The sequence below is a fragment of the Leptodactylus fuscus genome, chromosome 6 (assembly GCF_031893055.1).
Source record: "Leptodactylus fuscus isolate aLepFus1 chromosome 6, aLepFus1.hap2, whole genome shotgun sequence".
Taxonomy (NCBI): Eukaryota; Metazoa; Chordata; class Amphibia; order Anura; family Leptodactylidae; genus Leptodactylus; species Leptodactylus fuscus.
This window is the reverse complement of record NC_134270.1, coordinates 22,759,622-22,782,703: the sequence shown is the minus strand read 5'-3', so window position 1 is coordinate 22,782,703 and position 23,082 is coordinate 22,759,622. Positions and strand designations below refer to the sequence as shown.

At 47.2% G+C, this 23,082-nt stretch overlaps 1 protein-coding gene across 1 annotated transcript; it reads left to right on the top strand.

Annotated features, from left to right (window-relative positions):
* The first annotated feature begins 1,127 nt into the window (after window positions 1–1,127).
* On the top strand, window positions 1,128–18,048 carry CACNG1 (calcium voltage-gated channel auxiliary subunit gamma 1). Its single transcript, XM_075279536.1, has 4 exons — window positions 1,128–1,484; window positions 13,968–14,042; window positions 15,970–16,107; window positions 16,895–18,048. Exons 1-4 carry the CDS (start codon window positions 1,244–1,246, stop codon window positions 17,119–17,121), a joined length of 681 nt encoding a protein of 226 aa, XP_075135637.1. The 5' UTR covers window positions 1,128–1,243; the 3' UTR covers window positions 17,122–18,048.
* The last annotated feature ends 5,034 nt before the right edge of the window (window positions 18,049–23,082 follow it).

Here is a 23,082-nt window from a genome sequence, read left to right as displayed (position 1 = left end):
CCTCTGGTTCCTGCCAGTTCTGAGCTGATGGCACCTCTGGACATCTTCCAATTTCTAAGGGAAGTAAGCATGATACGTCTTTCACGTCTTGGCCGACCACTGTGTCTATGGTCCTCAACGTTGCCCGTTTCTTGCTGCTGCTTTAAAACATCTTGAACGGCACATAGTGAGCCCCCATTCTGCAGTGTAATGTCTATCTAGGAGAGGTCTTACTGATGCAGAGGAACTCCCTTGTTGCTGCGCTCAGTCTTGCCATGGTGAGAGGACTCTGTCCTACACAACCTCCTCTTTGGAACAGAGTTTGGCTGTTCTGCGGCCTCGTACACAGCTGCTTCTGCTTCAGATCGTGTTCCCACCTTCATATAATAATGATCTTATAACCTGTAGAATTGAAAGGTCAAACTCCTGTCTATAATCCTTTAAAATCCTGGGCAAATGGAACTAGAATTGATGGAAGCCAAAGGGGGGTCACGCCAAATATTGATGGGATTTAGGTTTCTCTTTTCTTCCATCACTGCGTATTTGGTTAATTGACAAAAGTAAACTATTAACCCTTCAATATCTGAAAGCATTTTTCCAATCCTGCCTAAAACTTTTGCACTGTGCTGTAGAAGCCTGTCACTCATCATACACCCCCATAACCCAAAGTAGGAGCCCACCCCTCATCATACACCCAAATAACACAATATAAAAGCCCGCCACCCATCATATACTCCTGTAACCCAATATATCGTCCACATTAAGAAAATTGAAAAAATGGATTTCAATTTCCATTACGTTTCTATAAAGATTAAGAGACATAAATCCTCCATGCCGCCAGGCGATGTCCCCGGATGATGGATTTACTGCTGTCCCTGTTCCACATGTGGCGACTTTTTACCATAAAGAATGGAACAATAATGAGACTAGAAAAGTTTTTGGAAGTTTTCCTTCTATTTCTTCCACAAACAATCAAGGGCCGAGGTCAGGAAGAGACAATGTAATTATTTACAGCAACAACTTCACTGCGGCCAAAGAGAAAAGCAACAGATCCTGCATTAATAGAAGGTCCCGGCATCCTCCGCGCTGCGTGTAAGCTACACTGACAGATCCCAACAGCTGCGGGTCCGGCCCAGCCCCTTCTCCAATCTCAGCCGCAGCCTCAGAGACACCAAAGCCCAGGAGGTGACAAGACAAACTCACAACAAGCACAAGACGCCTGGAAAATACCCACTGGTGAGACCCCTGGTCAAGAGCTGCCATCATGAAGGAATTAAAAGCCTTGAAGATCCGGGTCACTTTCTTCATCATCCTCATTGGGGTGTCCCTAATGTTGGCGGCTGTGATGAGCGACCACTGGGCCGTCATGAGCCCTAAAGTGGACAATTATGATGAACCGTGTGAGATGGCGCACTTCGGCTTATGGCGGTTGTGCACCAAGAAGATATTCGTGGAGGGGAATGATGTGATCAGCAAACCGTGCGGCCCCCTCAGCCTTCCTGGAGGTAAGAGACAGGACCATTAATGGGGCAAACGAGGGGCTTAACGTATGGTTAATTGACTACCTGAGGGCCAGACACTGACTGCAATGGTCAGAGAATCTCTGAAAACATTCACCAAAGTGGCACAATTCTCACCAAATGGTCCGTTGATAAGTGATGGCAGCCGTGAGTAACATAGTATCAAACTGGTTTCAATGGTAACACCAGATACATTGTTTCACTGACTATAAATGACGTATACAGAGATCTGGAATCTGATTGGTTGGTACTGATGTCACTTAGATATGGGGGTTAGGTGGGCCAGAAGTCTAATCCAGAGGGAAACAATAGGAATAATACTCTTATAAGCAATGAGTTTGAATTTTTATTGGGGACACCAGGCCGGGGCAGGAGATAAGCGGCACAAGTGTCTGCATAGACTTTGTGTTACATCCTCACTATTTTCAGGATCTCTGCTTGCTGCTATCACTGGATGGAAACAATCTAGTACAGACCCAATCACAGCTGAGGGTTTGTTACAATCAGATCCAGTGTCAGCAATCCCAAGGAAACCACAGAAGCAGTGAATAAATACAATGTATAAATGCATGTAACATGTAAGGCCTGGTTCACATCTGCGTTCAGTATTCCATTCGGGGAGTTCGCTTGGGGACCCCCCAAACAGAATACCGAACGCATTGACAATCGGTGAGCTGATGAAAGCACACGGACCTCCTAGACTATAATGGAGTCCATGTTTTCTTCATAATCTACTTTCCTCCCCATATGACTCGTCTGGAGCCCACAAAGGATTGCCCTGACTGGGTACACTGTAACAGACCATCAGCTTTGTCACAGAACTAGGTGTAGGTGTAAGAAGCTCCGCATTCACTGACAGCAAGCAGAGATCCTGACATTGGTGAAGAAGTGAAGCCTAATGTTTATAAGGAAGATATAAGATATAGAAATGTTTCTTCTACCTATAGGATGATACCATTGTGTGCTCATTCAGGATTAGGAGACGTGTGACTGTACATTGCGTACCCCACCGTTCATTGACATATTGATCAGTGTCACACAGCTAGTAACGTCCGCATATCGCAACATGTGACTGTCAGGACAAGAATTGCACAGCCGAAGCCTCCATGTAACTTCCTAAACTTCATCAGGATCCCAGAACGTCTCCTGGAATGTGGCACCATACCAGCTGCTGAGACGTCTCATGTCACACGCCATGTCAATCACATCCCCCACTAGCCAGAGGTCCAAGTGCCTGAGACCCCAGTGGTGACTGCAATGTACACTACTGCCCCCAGCTGGAAGACCCCCACACTGACAAGTGGAGAGGGTACAAGGGGGCAACTAGCAAAACCATGGGGGATTATATGGCTGCACAGTACAACTTCTCTTATCCTGTAGATGGACACTGCATAGTGCTGCATTATTTGTCCTGTGTATACAGACACTGCACAGTACCACTTCTCTTCTATTATGTATATGGACACTGCACAGTACCACTTCTCTTCCATTATGTATATGGACACTGTACAGTACCACTTCTCTTCTATTATGTATATGGACACTGCACAGTACCACTTCTCTTCTATTATGTATATGGACACTGCACAGTACCACTTCTCTTCCATTATGTATATGGACACTGCACAGTACCACTTCTCTTCTATTATGTATATGGACACTGCACAGTACCACTTCTCTTCTATTATGTATATGGACACTGCACAGTACCACTTCTCTTCCATTATGTATAATACTATGTTTCTTGTTCTATATATAGAGACTACATATTACTATGCCTCTTGCTCTGTATATAGAAAGGGTACAGTACTGCTTGTCCTGTCCTACATATAAACACTGCACAGCACTAATACTCTTGCTGTGTATATAAATAGTGCACAGTACCACTTCTCTTGTCCTGCATAGACACTGCACAGTACTACCTTTCGTGCTCTGTATATAGACACTGCACATTCTTCTTCCTCTGCACATAGATACTATATGGTACCACTTCCCTTGTCCTGTATAGGCAGTGCACAGTTACACTGCTCTTGCTCTGTGTATAGACATTGCACAGTACCACTTGGCTTGTTCTGGATATAAACACTGCACAGTACCAATTCTCCTGTCATGACTATAAACACTGCACAGTACTACTTCTCCTGTCATGACTATAAACACTGCACAGTACTACTTCTCTTGTCCTATATAGACAGCACCAGTAGAACTTCTCTTGACCTGTATCTAGACACTGCACAGTGCCACTTCTTTTGCTTTGTATATAGAAACTGCGCTGTACAATTTTTCTATATACAGTTATTTCACAGTACCACTTCCCTTGTGCAGTGTATAAATGCTGCACAGTACCACTACTTTTGTTGTGTATATAAATACTGCACGGTATCACTTGTCTTGTTCTGTATAGACAGTGCACAGTACCACTTCTCTGGCTCTGTATATAGACAGTGCACAGTACCACTTCTCTTCCTCAGTATATAGACAGTGCACAGTACCACTTCTCTTCCTCTGTATATAGACACTGCACAATACCACTTCTCTTCCTCAGTATATAGACAGTGCACAGTACCACTTCTCTTGCTCTGTATATAGACAGTGCACAGTACCACTTCTCTTGCTCTGTATATAGACACTGCACAATACCACTTATCTTCCTCAGTATATAGACAGTGCACAGTACCACTTCTCTTCCTCTGTATATAGACAGTGCACAGTACCACTTGTATTGTTCTGTATATAGACAGCGCACAGTACCACTTCTCTTGCTCTGTATATAGACAGCGCACAGTACCACTTCTCTTCCTCTGTATATAGACAGTGCACAGTACCACTTCTCTTCCTCTGTATATAGACAGCGCACAGTACCACTTCTCTTCCTCTGTATGTAGACAGTGCACAGTACCACTTCTCTTCCTCTGTATATAGACAGTGCACAGTACCACTTCTCTTGCTAGGTATATAGACAGTGCACAGTACCACTTCTCTTGCTAGGTATATAGACACTGCACTGTACCACTTGTATTGTTCTGTATATAAACTGTTATGAATGTAGATACATGGCCACAATAAGGTTACTGGCTGATAAATGGCTCAAGCACTTCTGTGAGCCAAGACCGACCCCCAGACGTTTTCATCAGAGCTCACCATGAGGAGAGTTGGACTTGCGCTGAATCTGGGAATATGAATTGCCACCAAACAGACGGATGTACCAATAATAAATGCACTGCTGCAGAATCCAAAAAAAGTCCACTAAAATTTACACAATTGTGTGGAGACAAGAGAAGTCATACAAGCAGGGTCAAAACCAGGAGAGAATGGAGGATTATGTAGATAATCTGTTTTCCCTTAATCCCTTATTCCTGCCCCTGTGTGCTGTTAGGACAGGCGGTACTTTTAATTAATCAAACTTCCTCTTTAAGGGGTCAGGGAAACCTTATTAGAAGTACTTAAAAAATCAGAAAAATACCAACTAAGAAAGCAACATAACGGGAGGACAGCTTGTGCTGCTGTGTGAACTAAGGGAAAGCAGATTATCTACATAATCCATTCCCCTTACGTCCAACAGCAGCACAACACATGGGGATGTAGCAGGAAACCCCTTAGGGATGGATCCCTTAGCATGAGCTGCAACCCAGCTGAAAAAATGTCAGTAACAACCACAGGGCCGCCATAGGGCCGCCATAGGGCCTCCTCCACCTGTCCCACACACAGGACAGAAAAAAACCACAGGGGGGAGGTTTCCCTGACCTCTTAAAGGGGAAGGTTGATTAATTAAAAGTTCCACCTGTCCTAACAGCACACAGAGGCAGGAATACCCCCATGTGTTGTGCTTCTGTCGGATGTAAGGGGAATGTAATATACAAAATCAGGAGACGAGAGCAGAATTCAGGAACCAAGCCAAGTGTCAAAAATCTCACTAGACATGTCAAAGCAGAATCAGGAGGCAAATAGAGTATCCAGGGAGCAAACCAAAGGCCAATAAGCAAACAGGTACACAGATAAAATGGAGAGCCAAACTAGGAACCAAACTAATTAGTCGGCGCCTGTGTCAGGAGGGCGGGGTCTTATAAAGCTGCTCAGCTGCTAACTGGACCAAGCCGAGAAGCCTCTCAAGCTGCAAAAGCTTCTCAGTTTGGTATTACAGGTTCAGCAGCCAATAGAGAATCCTGATATAAATTCTGCACAGTATCACTTCTCATTCTCTATATGTAAACACTGCACAGTACCACTTCTCTTGTTCTGTACATAGACGCTGCACAGTACCATTTCTATTGCTTTGTATATAGAAACTGCATAGTACTGTGTCTCCTGTCCTGTGTACTGTATACACTGCACAGTAACACTTCTTTTGCTCTGTAGATAGAGACATCTCAGTACACTTCTTGTACTGTATGTAGACACTATATAGTACCACTTCGCTTGCTCTATATATAAACACTGCACAGTACCACTTCGCTTGCTCTATATATAAACACTGCACAGTACCACTTCGCTTGCTCTATATATTTTTATATTTATTTATTATGCTTACTTATATAGCGCCATCATATTCTGCAGCAATTTACAGACATTGTCAGTCACTGTCCCATATAGTGCACACAATCTACATTCCCTATCAGTGTGTCTTTGGAGTGTTGGAAGAAACTGAAGTACCTACTGAAACACGGAGAGAACATATAAATACTGCACAGTACCACTTCTCTTACTCTGTATATAAACACTGCACAGTAGAGATGAGCGAGTAATATTCGATCCAATACCTCCCCTGCATAGTTATTGGTGTACTCGGTTTGATTCCCCCCCCACACACACACACACACACACACACCTTCCCTGGCGCTTTTTTTTTACACCAATAACTATGCAGGTCAGGTATTCGAAGGAATACTCTCGCTCATCTCTACACAGTACCACTTCTCTTATTCTGTATATAAACAATGCACAGTACCACTTATCTTATTCTGTATATAGGCGCTGCACAGTACCACTTCTCTTGCTCTATATATAAACACTGCACAGTACCACTTCTCTTGCTTTGTATATAGGCGCAGCACAGTACTACTTCTCTTGCTTTGTATATAGACACTGCACAGTACCACTTCTCTTATTCTGTATATAGGCGCTGCACAGTACTACTTCTCTTGCTTTGTATATAGACACTGCACAGTACCACTTCTCTTATTCTGTATATAGGCGCTGCACAGTACCACTTCTCTTGCTTTGTATATAGGCGCTGCACAGTACCACTTCTCTTGCTCTATATATAAACACTGCACAGTACCACTTCTCTTGCTTTGTATATAGGCGCTGCACAGTACCACTTCTCTTGCTTTGTATATAGGTGCTGCACAGTACCACTTCTCTTGCTCTATATATAAACACTGCACAGTACCACTTCTCTTGCTTTGTATATAGGCGCAGCACAGTACTACTTCTCTTGCTTTGTATATAGACACTGCACAGTACCACTTCTCTTATTCTGTATATAAACAATGCGCAGTACCACTTCTCTTGCTTTGTATAGAGGCGCTGCACAGTACCACTTCTATTGCTAAGCACTATAGGAGAGGGAGGCTGACTACACGTATACTGTGCAGATGTATTGGGCCTCTGTGCTGATCAGCCACTCTATATGATTGAAGGTTACATAGTGTAAAGAGCAGCTTCTCCAGCAGCGCAGAGTACTTCAGGATTGGAGTGATGTATTGTACGAGGTTCAGGCCATATGGAGTGATTGGGATATACATTATGTTCAGCCATGAAAATTCCAGTCATTGCTTCTCAGTTTCTAGAATGCGGCGCTCATTAACCCTGTAATATAAGATGTCTCAGCCCCTCACATGGTGCCCACGCCTTCCACTCCCCGGGACTTTGGGTGGCACCTGGCCGTCTGTATTGGATCATTTACACTGCCCCGCCCCCCCATGGTTGACACGGGGCTGGTTGGGGTCACTTGTCCTCATACCTTGTGCCTCTCCGACCCTGTGGCATGTTCTGTCCAAATATACAAGGAGTTGCCTGGAGAAATGTAGCAAAGAGGTGACCCTAATATAATAACTGTTATCTGAGACATTAACTGGTGGAGGCAGTGGAGTAAATGGAATGGCGGGGCCCCGCGGCAAACTTATGACATGGCCCTATGTCACTATGGGGTATAATACTGTCACTATGGGGTATAATACTGTGCACAGGGGCCACTATGGGGGATAATACTGTGTGCAGAGCCACTATGGGGGATAATACTATGTGCAGGGGCCACTATGGGGGATAATACTGTATGCAGGGGCCACTATGGGGGATAATACTGTGTGCAGGGGCCACTATGGGGGATAATACTGTGTGCAGGGGCCACTATGGGGGATAATACTGTGTGCAGGGGCCACTATGGGGGATAATACTGTGTGCAGGGGCCACTATGTGAGATAATACTATGTGCAGGGGCCACTACGGGGGATAATACTGCATGCAGGGGCCACTATGGGGGATAATACTGTGTGCAGGGGCCATTATGGGGGATAATACTGTGTGCAGGGGCCACTATGGGGGATAATACTGTGTGCAGGGGCCACTATGGGGGATAATACTGTGTGCAGGGGACACTATGGGGGATAATACTGTGTGCAGGGGCCACTATGGGGGATAATACTGTGTGCAGGGGCCACTATGGGGGATAATACTGTGTGCAGGGGACACTATGGGGGATAATACTGTATGCAGGGGCCACTATGGGGGATAATACTGTGTGCAGGGGCCACTATGGGGGATAATACTGTGTGCAGGGGCCACTATGGGGATAATACTGTGTGCAGGGGCCACTATGGGGGATAATACTATGTGCAGGTGCCACTACGGGGGATAATACTGCATGCAGGGGCCACTATGGGGGATAATACTGTGTGCAGGGGCCACTATGGGGGATAATACTGTGTGCAGGGGCCACTATGGGGCATAATACTGTGTGCAGGGGCCACTATGGGGGATAATACTGTGTGCAGGGGCCACTATGGGGGATAATACTGTGTGCAGGGGCCACTATGGGACATAATACTGTGTGCAGGGGCCACTATGGGACATAATACTGTGTGCAGGGGCCACTATGGGGGATAATACTGTGTGCAGGGGCCACTATGGGGGATAATACTGTGTGCAGGGGCCACTATGGGGAATAATACTGTGTGCAGGGGCCACTAAGGGGGATAATGCTGTGTGCAGGGGCCACTATGCCCCATAGTAATGTCGGCCATCTTCAATGATGTACGGGACGTCACTTGAGCCGGGGCTTGCGTCACAATGTATAAGCATGCAAGCCCCGGCGCCACATGACATCTGTGGCATCACCAAGTAAGCACAAAAGCCTTCCAGAGCCTGGAGAGGTAAATAACACGGTTTTTTATGTTCCCACACCTCCCCTGGTCCTCTGATCATTATACTTGGTGTCTGAAAAGACCCCCGAGTATAATAATAGTTTTTGTAAGGCCCGCAGCCTAACTTACTGATCCCAGCTCCCGCTCACAGTGGCCTCCGCTGAAGTAAAGGGGACGGCGGCCGTAAGCAGGAACCAGGATCGGTAAGTAAATAGGGCCTGTTACATGTTAGAGTTACTCAAGCAGGTAACAGACTTTTAAAAAAATTAATTAATTAAAAATCCGCAGCAGTGGTGGCTTCTGCCAGACCTCCTAGTGTCCGGGCCCTGTGGCAGCCACTACCGCGGTAGTTACGCCCCTGGGTGGAGACTCCTATTGGGCCCCTGGTCAATGATTGGCCCTTAGCTTCTCGGTGCCCTTGATCAGTCACAATGAAGACCTATACCCTGATGACTATTGCTGCACCTGCCCGATGTCCCTGCGGAGCAGAATTTATTGCAGCAAATGGTATCTGATCTAATAATAATCTCCAGCATTTCACATAAAACAGGAGGAGCGGCCTGCAGCACGCCACTGTGCTCATAAACAGCCAGCTGTCCGCATATCACCGCCGCAGAGTGACTGACAGCAGCAGACAGGCCGCTACTGGGGGACAGCACAGGGGGACCCCACCACTCATCACACCAGATATAGATGGAGGGTTATAAATACACTGCGTATGCGCTCCTATAATATACAGCAAGATGACTGATAGCAATGTATTCGTGACATAATATCACATATTGTAGGTGTAACATATGACACATCCTACGACAATGGCGGCCTTCTCCTCCTAAAACTGCCCATGCATGTTCATGGCGGTGTCGTAAATATGGGGTTTTATAAGCCACGTTTATTTCAAGAGAGAATATTTGCATGCAAAAATGGCGCAAAGTGCATGAATAAATTTGGCGCAATGAGCAATCTGCACTTTTGTGTCTATGATTGATAATGGAATCTGTGAGAGACTCCTAAAGGAACTGTGATTGTAATGGAGAAGATCAGCCACCAGGGGCACTGTTCCATTGCCTGCTGACTCAAGAAGCCACGATTCAGAATCTGCAGTGATAAGTGGATGCAGCAATGTTAATACGAGCACAAGCAGGGAGTGTATGGACAGAAAGTGATCAGCCATCATCCTCACCTAGCAGCTGCTGATCCCACCAGCCGGCAAGTGCAAGATGATACTGTGCTAATGAACATGGACTTGTCCTGATAATATAATGGTATTAGGGGAAACCTGGAGGCGTCAGAATGTGAACAGTCAGCAGGCAATGCAACAGGGAGAACTGCACACGTATAATGTTACTGGGACTTATCTGATATGATATTGAAAGTGATAGGAAAATGGCGCTGGCTTGGGGAATCAAAGGTGTCCCCTTAACAAATAGAAACATGTCCATGGAGGCAGCCATCTTGTTTCAGAGTCTGTGGATGGGAGGCAGCTTGCTGAAACAGAAACCTTCCCCCACTGTTCTGTCTATAATAGGTAGCCAAACACGCTAAGCCCTGCCCCTTTATATGGTTTCCAACCAAGATGGCGGTGATCTGGTGGCCATAGGTCATTCGTGTGGATTAAGAAGTGTTCCCCGCTTGTTTTTCACCTTCTTAAATCTGAGTCTTGTTTTCATCTGCTCTTTGAAAAAGCTAAAAATATTGCAAGGAAGGAGAGCAGTCAGGGGAGGGGTGACGTGATGCGATGCGACAGCTCGTGTTTCTGCGGACCGCAGTCCGGGAATCGCAGTAATGAACCAGAAAACCTGCAGGAAATGTGTTGGAATCAGACAGCTGCTGGGAGCAGCGAGAGAGGCGAGAGTGGCGAGAGAGACAAAAGTATTGAGAATGGTGAGAGTGGTGATTGGCAAAGGAGGCGAGAGTGCAAGAGAGTGAGAGTGGTGAATGGCAAAGGAGGCGAGAGTGCAAGAGAGTGAGAGTGGTGAATGGCAAAGGAGGCGAGAGTGCAAGAGAGTGAGAGTGGTGAATGGCAAAGGAGGCGAGAGTGCAAGAGAGTGAGAGTGGTGAATGGCAAAGGAGGCGAGAGTGCAAGAGAGTGAGAGTGGTGAATGGCAAAGGAGGCGAGAGTGCAAGAGAGCAAGAGTGGTCAGTGGCAAAGGAGGCGAGAGTGCAAGAGAGCGAGAGTGGTCAGTGGCAAAGGAGGCGAGAGTGCAAGAGAGTGAGAGTGGTGAATGGCAAAGGAGGCGAGAGTGCAAGAGAGTGAGAGTGGTGAATGGCAAAGGAAGCGAGAGTGCAAGAGAGGCGAAAGTGGTCAGTGGCAATGGAGGCGAGAGTGCAAGAGAGGTGAAAGTGGTCAGTGGCAAAGGAGGCGTGAGTGCAAGAGAGCGAGAGTGGTGAATGGCAAAGGAGGCGAGAGTGCAAGAGAGTGAGAGTGGTGAATGGCAAAGGAGGCGAGAGTGCAAGAGAGTGAGAGTGGTGAATGGCAAAGGAGGCGAGAGTGCAAGAGAGGTGAAAGTGGTCAGTGGCAAAGGAGGCGAGAGTGCAAGAGAGCGAGAGTGGTGAATGGCAAAGGAGGCGAGAGTGCAAGAGAGTGAGAGTGGTGAATGGCAAAGGAGGCGAGAGTGCAAGAGAGTGAGAGTGGTGAATGGCAAAGGAGGCGAGAGTGCAAGAGAGCAAGAGTGGTCAGTGGCAAAGGAGGCGAGAGTGCAAGAGAGCGAGAGTGGTCAGTGGCAAAGGAGGCGAGAGTACAAGAGAGTGAGAGTGGTGAATGGCAAAGGAAGCGAGAGTGCAAGAGAGGCGAAAGTGGTCAGTGGCAATGGAGGCGAGAGTGCAAGAGAGGCGAAAGTGGTCAGTGGCAAAGGAGGCGAGAGTGTAAGAGAGCGAGAGTGGTGAATGGCAAAGGAGGCGAGAGTGCAAGAGAGGCGAAAGTGGTCAGTGGCAAAGGAGGCGAGAGTGCAAGAGAGCGAGAGTGGTGAGTGGCAAAGGAAGTGAGAGTGCAAGAGAGGCGAAAGTGGTCAGTGGCAAAGGAGGCGAGAGTGTAAGAGAGGTGAAAGTGGTCAGTGGGAAAGGAAGTGAGAGTGCAAGAGAGGCGAAAGTGGTAAGTGGCAAAGGAGGCGAGAGTGCAAGAGAGCGAGAGTGGTCAGTGGCAAAGGAGGCGAGAGTGCAAGAGAGGTGAAAGTGGTCAGTGGCAAAGGAAGTGAGAGTGCAAGAGAGGCGAAAGTGGTCAGTGGCAAAGGAGGCGAAAGTGCAAGAGAGTGAGAGTGGTGAATGGCAAAGGAGGCGAGAGTGCAAGAGAGGCGAAAGTGGTGAATGGCAAAGGAGGCGAGAGTGCAAGAGAGCGAGAGTGGTGAGTGGCAAAGGAGGTGAGAGTGCAAGAGAGGCAAAAGTTGTCAGTGGCAATGGAGGCGAGAGTGCAAGAGAGCGAGAGTGGTGAATGGCTAAGGAGGCGAGAGTGCAAGAGAGCGAGAGTGGTGAATGGCAAAGGAGGCGAGAGTGCAAGAGAGTGAGAGTGGTGAATGGCAAAGGAGGCGAGAGTGCAAGAGAGTGAGAGTGGTGAATGGCAAAGGAGGCGAGAGTGCAAGAGAGTGAGAGTGGTGAATGGCAAAGGAGGCGAGAGTGCAAGAGAGCAAGAGTGGTCAGTGGCAAAGGAGGCGAGAGTGCAAGAGAGCGAGAGTGGTCAGTGGCAAAGGAGGCGAGAGTGCAAGAGAGTGAGAGTGGTGAATGGCAAAGGAAGCGAGAGTGCAAGAGAGGCGAAAGTGGTCAGTGGCAATGGAGGCGAGAGTGCAAGAGAGGTGAAAGTGGTCAGTGGCAAAGGAGGCGAGAGTGCAAGAGAGCGAGAGTGGTGAATGGCAAAGGAGGCGAGAGTGCAAGAGAGTGAGAGTGGTGAATGGCAAAGGAGGCGAGAGTGCAAGAGAGTGAGAGTGGTGAATGGCAAAGGAGGCGAGAGTGCAAGAGAGGTGAAAGTGGTCAGTGGCAAAGGAGGCGAGAGTGCAAGAGAGCGAGAGTGATGAATGGCAAAGGAGGCGAGAGTGCAAGAGAGTGAGAGTGGTGAATGGCAAAGGAGGCGAGAGTGCAAGAGAGTGAGAGTGGTGAATGGCAAAGGAGGCGAGAGTGCAAGAGAGCAAGAGTGGTCAGTGGCAAAGGAGGTGAGAGTGCAAGAGAGCGAGAGTGGTCAGTGGCAAAGGAGGCGAGAGTGCAAGAGAGTGAGAGTGGTGAATGGCAAAGGAAGCGAGAGTGCAAGAGAGGCGAAAGTGGTCAGTGGCAATGGAGGCGAGAGTGCAAGAGAGGCGAAAGTGGTCAGTGGCAAAGGAGGCGAGAGTGCAAGAGAGCGAGAGTGGTCAGTGGCAAAGGAGGCGAGAGTGCAAGAGAGGTGAAAGTGGTCAGTGGCAAAGGAAGTGAGAGTGCAAGAGAGGCAAAAGTGGTCAGTGGCAAAGGAGGCGAGAGTGCAAGAGAGTGAGAGTGGTGAATGGCAAAGGAGGCGAGAGTGCAAGAGAGGCGAAAGTGGTGAATGGCAAAGGAGGCGAGAGTGCAAGAGAGCGAGAGTGGTGAGTGGCAAAGGAGGTGAGAGTGCAAGAGAGGCAAAAGTTGTCAGTGGCAATGGAGGCGAGAGTGCAAGAGAGCGAGAGTGGTGAATGGCAAAGGAGGCGAGAGTGCAAGAGAGCTCGAGTGGTCAGTGGTGAGAGAGTGGAGTGACAAGAGAGGTAAGAGTAGTGAAAGAGAGAAGTGAGAGGTGAGTGTGGCAGGAGAGAAGCGAGTGGTGGCAGTTTGCGAAAGGGCCGAAAATGGTAAAAGTGATGACAGTGGCAAGTGCACGGAAAAGTGAGAGTGGCGAAAGTGGTGAGACTGGCGATAGTGGCAAGAGTAGAGAGAGAAAGGTGAGAGTGCCAAGAATAGTGAGAGTGACAGCAAGAGACAAAAAAATCATGAAAAATGCCTATCAGTGTATATAATGCCCTGGATAGTATCACAGTAATGTAACTTCACAGCAACAACATTCAGCTCCAGAGACATCTGTACTGACCAATGTCTGCTCCAGGGGCAGAGAGGGCACCAAATTAGTCAGTGACTAAATGTTTGTGTTCGGTGTGATTCTGACCTCTGCTCTCTCTTCCAGATGTTAACTGCTCTTACTTCAAGCACTTCACCTCCGGAGAAAACGCAGAGATCCTACAAGTTACCACACAGAAAGGTAAATAGAGTCTGGGGTACATGGGGTAAGTTTGTGTTTGGGATTTGAGGGGTTAGTGTAGGTTTCTTGGGTACCTGGGATTTTGGTGCATCAAGGAGGTCAAGCAGGACAAAGTGCTCAGAGAAAAATTGGTGTAAGGGGATTTGAAGGTGACATAAAGGCTGAGAAGAGTGTAAAAGAAGTGGGGAGGGGGCCAGGCCAGTGAAAGAATGGGACATGTTGGAGGGGTGACAACGTGCCCAAGTATCATGGGACTTCTGGGTAATCTGGTGCATAATGGCAGGAGTTGGTCAGGTAATGTGTGATGGCAAAGACCAGACAAAGTGTCTTTGTGTAGATGGGGCATACATAGGTGTTAGTTCAAGGTCTTGAACCCCAATACAAACTTTGCAACAAAGTCCCCCTCCCCCACCTGACTGCAACCACAACTACTGCAACTTTCATAGCTAAGTCAAAGGGCTTAGTGAGAGGCAGAAGAAAGTAAAGATGGCAGCGGGGCAGATGGAGAAGTGTAGGTGATGGGATGAAAAATGAATAAGGGACAGAGACAGGACAAAGTGACCAGAGAGTGTAAGATGTCAGGAAGGGGTATGTATGGAGCGTGATGAAGAAGCTGGGGAAGGGGAGATGTTAGGATGGTGCATGGTGATGTAAAGATGGCGCAGAGGTATAAATTCAAGCTCCTAGATGTATAGAGAGGCAGGAGTAACTAAATATGACAACAGGGCAGGTGGAGAAGAATAGGTGATAAAATAGTGTATGATAAAGGAGCAGCGCAGGACAAAGTGGCCTGAGGGTGCCAGGCATTAGGCAGGAGCCAGGAAAGGGGTGAGAATGGAGCATGGGTAAATGATAGGATGGTGCACAGTGGAGTAACCTAAGATGTAAGGTGCAGGGGACGTAACAGGGAGATGTGTGATAAAGGGGCAGAGACAGGACAAAGTGGCCTGAGGGTGCCAGGCATTAGGCAGGAGCCAGTAAAGGGGTAAAAATGGAGCATGGGTAAAAGTGAATGATAGGATGGTGCACAGTGGAGTGACCTACAGGTGGAGGGTGCAGGGGACATGACAGGGATATATATGATGAAATGGAGGCAGAGCAAAGTGACATGAGGGTGTAGGGTACATAAAAAGGGCAGTAGGTTGTGTAGGAAATACGGCGGAGGAGCCACAACATGGCACCATATAATGTGGTTATTCTAATGGCTTGAGGCTGGTGGAAAAGAATTTCTAAATGGGGCCATAGTCCTGAAAGAGTCCATTATCTGTGCTGATAGCTGAGGACAGCAAATAATTCCCAGCTGTTGGTTGCGGATTTACACCTCCGATCCCCAGAGGATGCCCACATAACCCTAATGATCTCCTGCGAGGCGCTGTATACTTAGACTTCTCTACGATCAAGATCTCTACTTGCTGTCAGTGAATGGGAACAGCTAAAAATGTGCCTTGACCGACTCCTGCTCACACTGCTGAAGGGTTGCTACAATGTTTCAGTGCAAACAACACAGCAGTACAAATGTTTAATATGTATACTGATACATTGTAACAAACCCTCAACTGTGTAAGCAGTATGATTTCATTCCTATAAGGAAGAAATATCTTTGTACCGTGTTAGCCAGTGGATATGAAATATAAATAAAATTGAGATTCTTCAGTAGTTGAGACCTTTTTTAATGGCCGACTAATAATGATGGCAGATTGCAAGCTTTCGGGACATCTCAGACCCCTTCCTTCTGCCCGAGGAAAATATCTGAGATATCCTGAAAGCTTGCAATCTGTCATCATCTTTAGTTGGCCATTAAGAAAGATTTCATTCCTAGCCATCTCTGGGGACTTTCAGAATTCTGTGACTGTCAGCCATATTGTACTGGTGAGGGGTCACCCCCGGCCAGAACCTGATGAAGGCCGCGTATTGTTTGTTTTGGCAGAGTACAGCATCTCGGCAGCTGCCATCGCCATCATTGGGGTTGGCTTCATGGCCATGGGCACCGTGTGCACACTGCTCTCCTTCAATGAGAAGCTGGACTACCTACTGAAGCCCGCTGGACTCTTCTATGTCTTCTCAGGTAAGTTCATGGGTCCTCTGACTACAAGACAGTCGCAGCAAGTAGTCAGAAGGGTGGGAGCTGTATACTGAGCGGACAGATACATAGTGATATATCCTGCAGGTTATTAGACCTCTGACCCCTCTAGAGATAGGCACTACTGACAGGTATACAGTCTAATCTAGTATACATAAAGGAGATAAATCCTGCAGATTATTACACCACTGACCTCTCTAGAGATCTGCAGAACATTGCTCTGTTCTCTAACTCCTGACAGATACATAGTGATATATCCTGCAGATTATTACACCACTGACCTCTCTAGAGATCTGCAGAACATTGCTCTGTCCTCTGCCTCCTGACAGATACATAGTGATATATCCTGCAGATTATTAGACCTCTGACCTCTATAGAGCTATGCACTACTGACAGGTATACAGTCTAATCTGGTATACATAAAGGAGATAAATCCTGCAGATTATTACACCACTGACCTCTCTAGAGATCTGCAGAACATTGCTCTGTCCTCTGCCTCCTGACAGATACATAATGATATATCCTACAGATTATTAGACCTCTGACCTCTCTAGAGATATGCACTACTGACAGGTATACAGTCTAATCTGGTATACATAAAGGAGATAAATCCTGCAGATTATTAGATCTCTGATATCGCTAGACATCTGCAGAACATTGCTCTGTCCTCTGCCTCCTGACAGATACATAGTGATATATCCTGCAGATTATTCCACCCCTGACGTCTCTATAGGACATTTCTCTGGCTCACACTGTGCTCTGTGCCTTTCAGGCTTGTGTATGATCATCTCGGCTGAGGTCATTCGTCAGTCAGTGCATCGGATGATTGACAGTAAGGAGACGGTGTGGATTGAGTACTACTACTCCTGGTCTTTTGCTTGCGCCTGCTCGGCCTTCGTGCTGCTCTTCATCTGCGGCATCGCCCTCGTCCTCATCTCCCTGCCCCGTATGCCCAGGAACCCTTGGGAAACTTGTATGGACGCAGAGCCTGAAATGTGAGATGCCCCCTGCCCCAGGATGACAGGAGATTAAAGGGGGACGCTGATAAGTCTGGGGGCAAGAGACATTCTGCACACCCTGACCCTCTGAGGACTGAACCCCTCCCCAACACTCGCTTATATACGCGTTTATTATAGATGATTTTATACTGTATATAAAGGTCGACCATGATGGACGTGTCTTATCACCCTCAGTATCACAACAATCTGGGACCCCAGAGATAACCCCCATCATCCCCTCAGTGGAATCCATAATTAGATGATGACTTCACCCCCGGACACTGCTGATAGATTCTTCCAGGAATATGTAATAGCTCAGGCCTAAAGTCCAAGTTCTCAAAGCACCCTGGACAGCACTAGGGCCATACTGAGGGGGTATATCGTGGCCCGTATCCAGCACCTAAAATACTTGCAAAGAGACTCCTCCCTATATAATAACCACGTCACACCCACCTCTACCATCCCCTGCCACCTACAGCAGATATCTGAACAGGCCAAGCAGAAACATTCAGTGTACCAATGAGAAGTCTTACAAGGAATAAACGCCATATTAAGCAGGTACTGCTATGTAACAGGCCGGGACTGTCAGTGCCCCCTGCTGGACAAATGATTAATAGACTCCTCCCAAATGCTTAACTCAACTCCTTGACCCCAATACGAATTCTGTAATGGAGCCCCTACCGATTTTTTTGCCATTTAGAATAGTAATATATTTTATGTGGCAGAGGAAACTTTGAGGCCCCCTCAGGGTCAAGGGTCGGTAGTGATTGTAACCATTTGATGTGTTTGGAATTTAACATTTCACCTGCTCTGGTGACTGGAGATGATGGGGGTGATGGTCCTGTATTACTTTTAATATTTGGTGGAAGGAGGATTTGTCATTAACACAGAAAATACCAAAATAAAGGAAATGATTGTTGTGTAGTAATTGTGTAGGTTGTAAGTACAGTACACTGCCTCTCCACCCTATGCAGACCTGTATTATCTACTGTACAGTACACTGCCTCTCCACCCTACGCAGACCTGTATTATATACTGTACAGTACACTGCCTTTCCACCCTACGCAGACCTGTATTATCTACTGTACAGTACACTGCCTCTCCACTCTACGCAGACCTGTATTATCTGCTGTACAGTACACTGCCTCTCCTCCCTACGCAGACCTGTATTATCTGCTGTACAGTACACTGCCTCTCCACTCTACGCAGACCTGTATTATCTACTGCACAGTACACTGCCTCTCCACCATACACAGACCTATATTATGTACTGTACAGTACACTGCCTCTCCACCCTACGCAGACCTGTATTATCTGCTGTACAGTACACTGCCTCTCCACTCTACGCAGACCTGAATTATCTACTGGACAGTACACTGCCTCTCCACTCTACGCAGACCTGTATTATATACTGTACAGTACACTGCCTCTCCACCATACACAGACCTGTATTATCTACTGGACAGTACACTGCCTCTCCACCCTATGCAGACCTGTATTATATACTGCCTCTCCACCCTACGCAGACCTGTATTATCTACTGGACAGTACACTGCCTCTCCACCCTACGCAGACCTGTATTATCTACTGGACAGTACACTGCCTCTCTGCCGTATGCAGACCTGTCTTATCTACTGGACAGTACACTGCCTCTCCAACCTACGCAGACCTGTATTATATACTGTACAGTACAGCGCCTCTCCACCCTACGCAGACCTGTATTATATACAGGACAGTACACTGCCTCTCTGCCGTATGCAGACCTGTATTATCTGCTGTACAGTACACTGCCTCTCCATCCTACGCAGACCTGTATTATATACTGTACAGTACACTGCCTCTCCACCCACCGCAGACCTGTATTATCTACTGCACAGTACACTGCCTCTCCACCCTATGCAGACCTGTATTATATACTGCACAGTACACTGCCTCTCCGCCCCAACAGAGACCTGTATTATCTACTGGACAGTACACTGCCTCTCCTCCCTACGCAGACCTGTACTATCTACTGGACAGTACACTGCCTCTCCGCCCTACGCAGACCTGTATTATATACAGGACAGTACACTGCCTCTCTGCCGTATGCAGAACTGTATTATCTGCTGTACAGTACACTGCCTCTCCATCCTACGCAGACCTGTATTATATACTGCACAGTACACTGCCTTTCCACCCTACGCAGACCTGTATTATCTACTGTACAGTACACTGCCTCTCCACCCTACGCAGACCTGTATTATATACTGTACAGTACACTGCCTTTCCACCCTACGCAGACCTGTATTATCTACTGTACAGTACACTGCCTCTCCACTCTACGCAGACCTGTATTATATACTGCACAGTACACTGCCTCTCCGCCCTACGCAGACCTGTATTATCTACTGGACAGTACACTGCCTCTCCTCCCTATGCAGACCTGTATTATCTGCTGTACAGTACACTGCCTCTCCACTCTACGCAGACCTGTATTATCTACTGCACAGTACACTGCCTCTCCACCATACACAGACCTATATTATGTACTGTACAGTACACTGCCTCTCCACCCTACGCAGACCTGTATTATCTGCTGTACAGTACACTGCCTCTCCACTCTACACAGACCTGAATTATCTACTGGACAGTACACTTCCTCTCCACTCTACGCAGACCTGTATTATATACTGTACAGTACACTGCCTCTCCACCATACACAGACCTGTATTATCTACTGGACAGTACACTGCCTCTCCACCCTATGCAGACCTGTATTATATACTGCCTCTCCTCCCTACGCAGACCTGTATTATCTACTGGACAGTACACTGCCTCTCTGCCGTATGCAGACCTGTATTATCTACTGGACAGTACACTGCCTCTCTGCCGTATGCAGACCTGTCTTATCTACTGGACAGTACACTGCCTCTCCATCCTACGCAGACCTGTATTATATACTGTACAGTACAGCGCCTCTCCACCCTACGCAGACCTGTATTATATACAGGACAGTACACTGCCTCTCTGCCGTATGCAGACCTGTATTATCTGCTGTACAGTACACTGCCTCTCCACCCTACGCAGACCTGTATTATATACAGGACAGTACACTGCCTCTCTGCCGTATGCAGACCTGTATTATCTGCTGTACAGTACACTGCCTCTCCATCCTACGCAGACCTGTATTATCTACTGTACAGTACACTGCCTCTCCACCCACTGCAGACCTGTATTATCTACTGGACAGTACACTGCCTCTCCTCCCTACGCAGACCTGTATTATCTACTGGACAGTACACTGCCTCTCCACCCTACGCAGACCTGTATTATATACTGCACAGTACACTGCCTCTCCGCCCCAACAGAGACCTGTATTATCTACTGGATAGTACACTGCCTCTCCGCCCTACGCAGACCTGTATTATCTACTGGACAGTACACTGCCTCTCCATCCTACGCAGACCTGTATTATATACTGTACAGTACAGCGCCTCTCCACCCTACGCAGACCTGTATTATCTGCTGTACAGTACACTGCCTCTCCATCCTACGCAGACCTGTATTATATACTGTACAGTATACTGCCTCTCCACCCTACAAAAACCTGAATTATCTACTGCACAGTACACTGCCTCTCCGCCCTACGCAGACCTGTATTATATACTGTACAGTACACTGCCTCTCCACCCTATGCAGACGTGTATTATGTACTGCACAGTACACTGCCTCTCCACCATACACAGACCTGTATTATATACTGTTCAGTACACTGCCTCTCGACCCTATGCAGACCTGTATTATATACTGTACAGTACACTGCCTCTCCACCATACACAGACCTGTATTATCTACTGGACAGTACACTGCCTCTCTGCCCTATGCAGACCTGTATTATCTGCTGTACAGTACACTGCCTCTCCATCCTACGCAGACCTGTATTATATACTGTACAGTACACTGCCTCTCCACCCTACACAGACCTATTATCTACTGTACAGTACAGCGCCTCTCCACCCTATGCAGACCTGTATTATATACTGCCTCTCCACCCTACACAGACCTGTATTATATACTGCACACTACGCTGCCTCTCCACCCTACGCAGACCTGTATTATCTACTGGACAGTACACTGCCTCTCTGCCCTATGCAGACCTGTATTAACTACTGTACAGTACACTGCCTCTCCACCCTACGCAGACCTGTATTATCTACTGGACAGTACATTGCCTCTCCGTCCTATGCAGACCTGTATTATCTGCTGTACAGTACACTGCCTCTCCATCCTCCGCAGACTTGTATTATATACTGTACAGTACACTGCCTCTCCACCGTACGCAGGCCTGTATTATGTACAGGACAGTACACTGCCTCTCCGCCCTATGCAGACCTGTATTATCTACTGGACAGTACATTGCCTCTCCGTCCTATGCAGACCTGTATTATCTGCTGTACAGTACACTGCCTCTTCATCCTACGCAGACCTGTATTATCTGCTGTACAGTACACTGTCTCTCCACCCTATAAAGACCTGTATTATCTACTGTACAGTACACTGCCTCTCCACCCTACACAGACCTGTATTATCTACTGGACAGTACACTGCCTCTCCGCCCAATGCAGACCTGTATTATCTACTGGACAGTACAATGCCTCTCCTCCCTACGCAGACCTGTATTATCTACTGTACAGTACACTGCCTCTCCTCCCTACACAGACCTGTATTATCTACTGGACAGTACACTGCCTCTCCGCCCAATGCAGATCTGTATTATCTACTGGACAGTACAATGCCTCTCCTCCCTACGCAGACCTGTATTATCTACTGTACAGTACACATTGCCTCACCATACTGCACAGGCCTGTATTATGTGGTGTAAAGTACACTGCTTCTCCATATACACATACATGTATACAGCACACTGCCTCTTCATACTACCCAGACCTGTATTAACTGTTGTACAGTGTACTGCCTCTCCATACCATACACTGACTTGTTTTGACACATCGGAAAGAAAGAACATTATAGATTACCAGGTGAGAACGTGGTGGGGTTGGTAAAGCGGCTGAGGAATCCAATTAATGCAACTACAAGAACAAATGGAAGGCGAATCTCTTCGTCTGCTGCTACATTCGGACCATCTCCTGTGTGATCCTCTGTTCCCTACGAAAGGCCATTAACAGATGACAGATCAGTGACGACTTGTCTAGACGGTGAGGCGCATTTGTGAATTGTGTTTTTTCATTCAGTTTGATATCAATTGCTTTATATAAGGCCAAACCCACAGCTTCATAAATTTTATAAGGTTGTCTCCGCTGAGATTACGATCTGAGAAGTAGCACACCCCTCCCCCTCTTTGGACCGCTCTTTACTCCACAAAGAATGACTCTTGATCTGGAGGACTGTGATCAGCCAGTGAAACCAAGAGATGTCTATGTATTTCTGCTTATGAACCTCAATGTTATTTAGGATTTTCGTACCCACTGCATACAGACTGGACAATGAACCAAATCTTATAGTAGTGACATGAAGTATATGGTGCAACATCACTGCAGGCAAGAAAACAAACCGCAGAGATGGGAGCAGCTGCGCAGAGGATACAACAGGCAAGGATACCCGAAACTAGGATATTCCAAAACTACTGTATTTACTGCTGTCCAGGCACAGAGCTGTACTTGGTATAGTGGTTGTGCTTGGTATTACAAGCTCAGCACCAGTTATTTGAATGAGACAAAGACAGCACAAAGTATATGACATCACTGGGCTGAAAAGAGGATGAAGAGTTTAATGTCATGAATATCCCTGGCCTATCCCTCTACTAATCTGATCATTGCAGTACATGCCTATCTCTTGGTATACCACTGACCACCAGGCTAAAACTGAATTGACCTGGTGTCTCCCACATTAGCCCTTTGGTACACACCAGCAACCCTAAAAATGTATAGACCTGGAGATTGGGTCATCGGTATGATGGCGCACC

Coding starts and splice junctions, on each gene's coding strand:
- CACNG1 (XM_075279536.1), top strand. CDS start 1,244: ATGAAGGAATTAAAAGCCTTGAAGATCCGGGTCACTTTCTTCATCATC. Junction 1,485..13,967: donor CCCCCTCAGCCTTCCTGGAG/GTAAGAGACAGG, acceptor TCTCTCTTCCAG/ATGTTAACTGCTCTTACTTC. Junction 16,108..16,894: donor ACTCTTCTATGTCTTCTCAG/GTAAGTTCATGG, acceptor TGTGCCTTTCAG/GCTTGTGTATGATCATCTCG.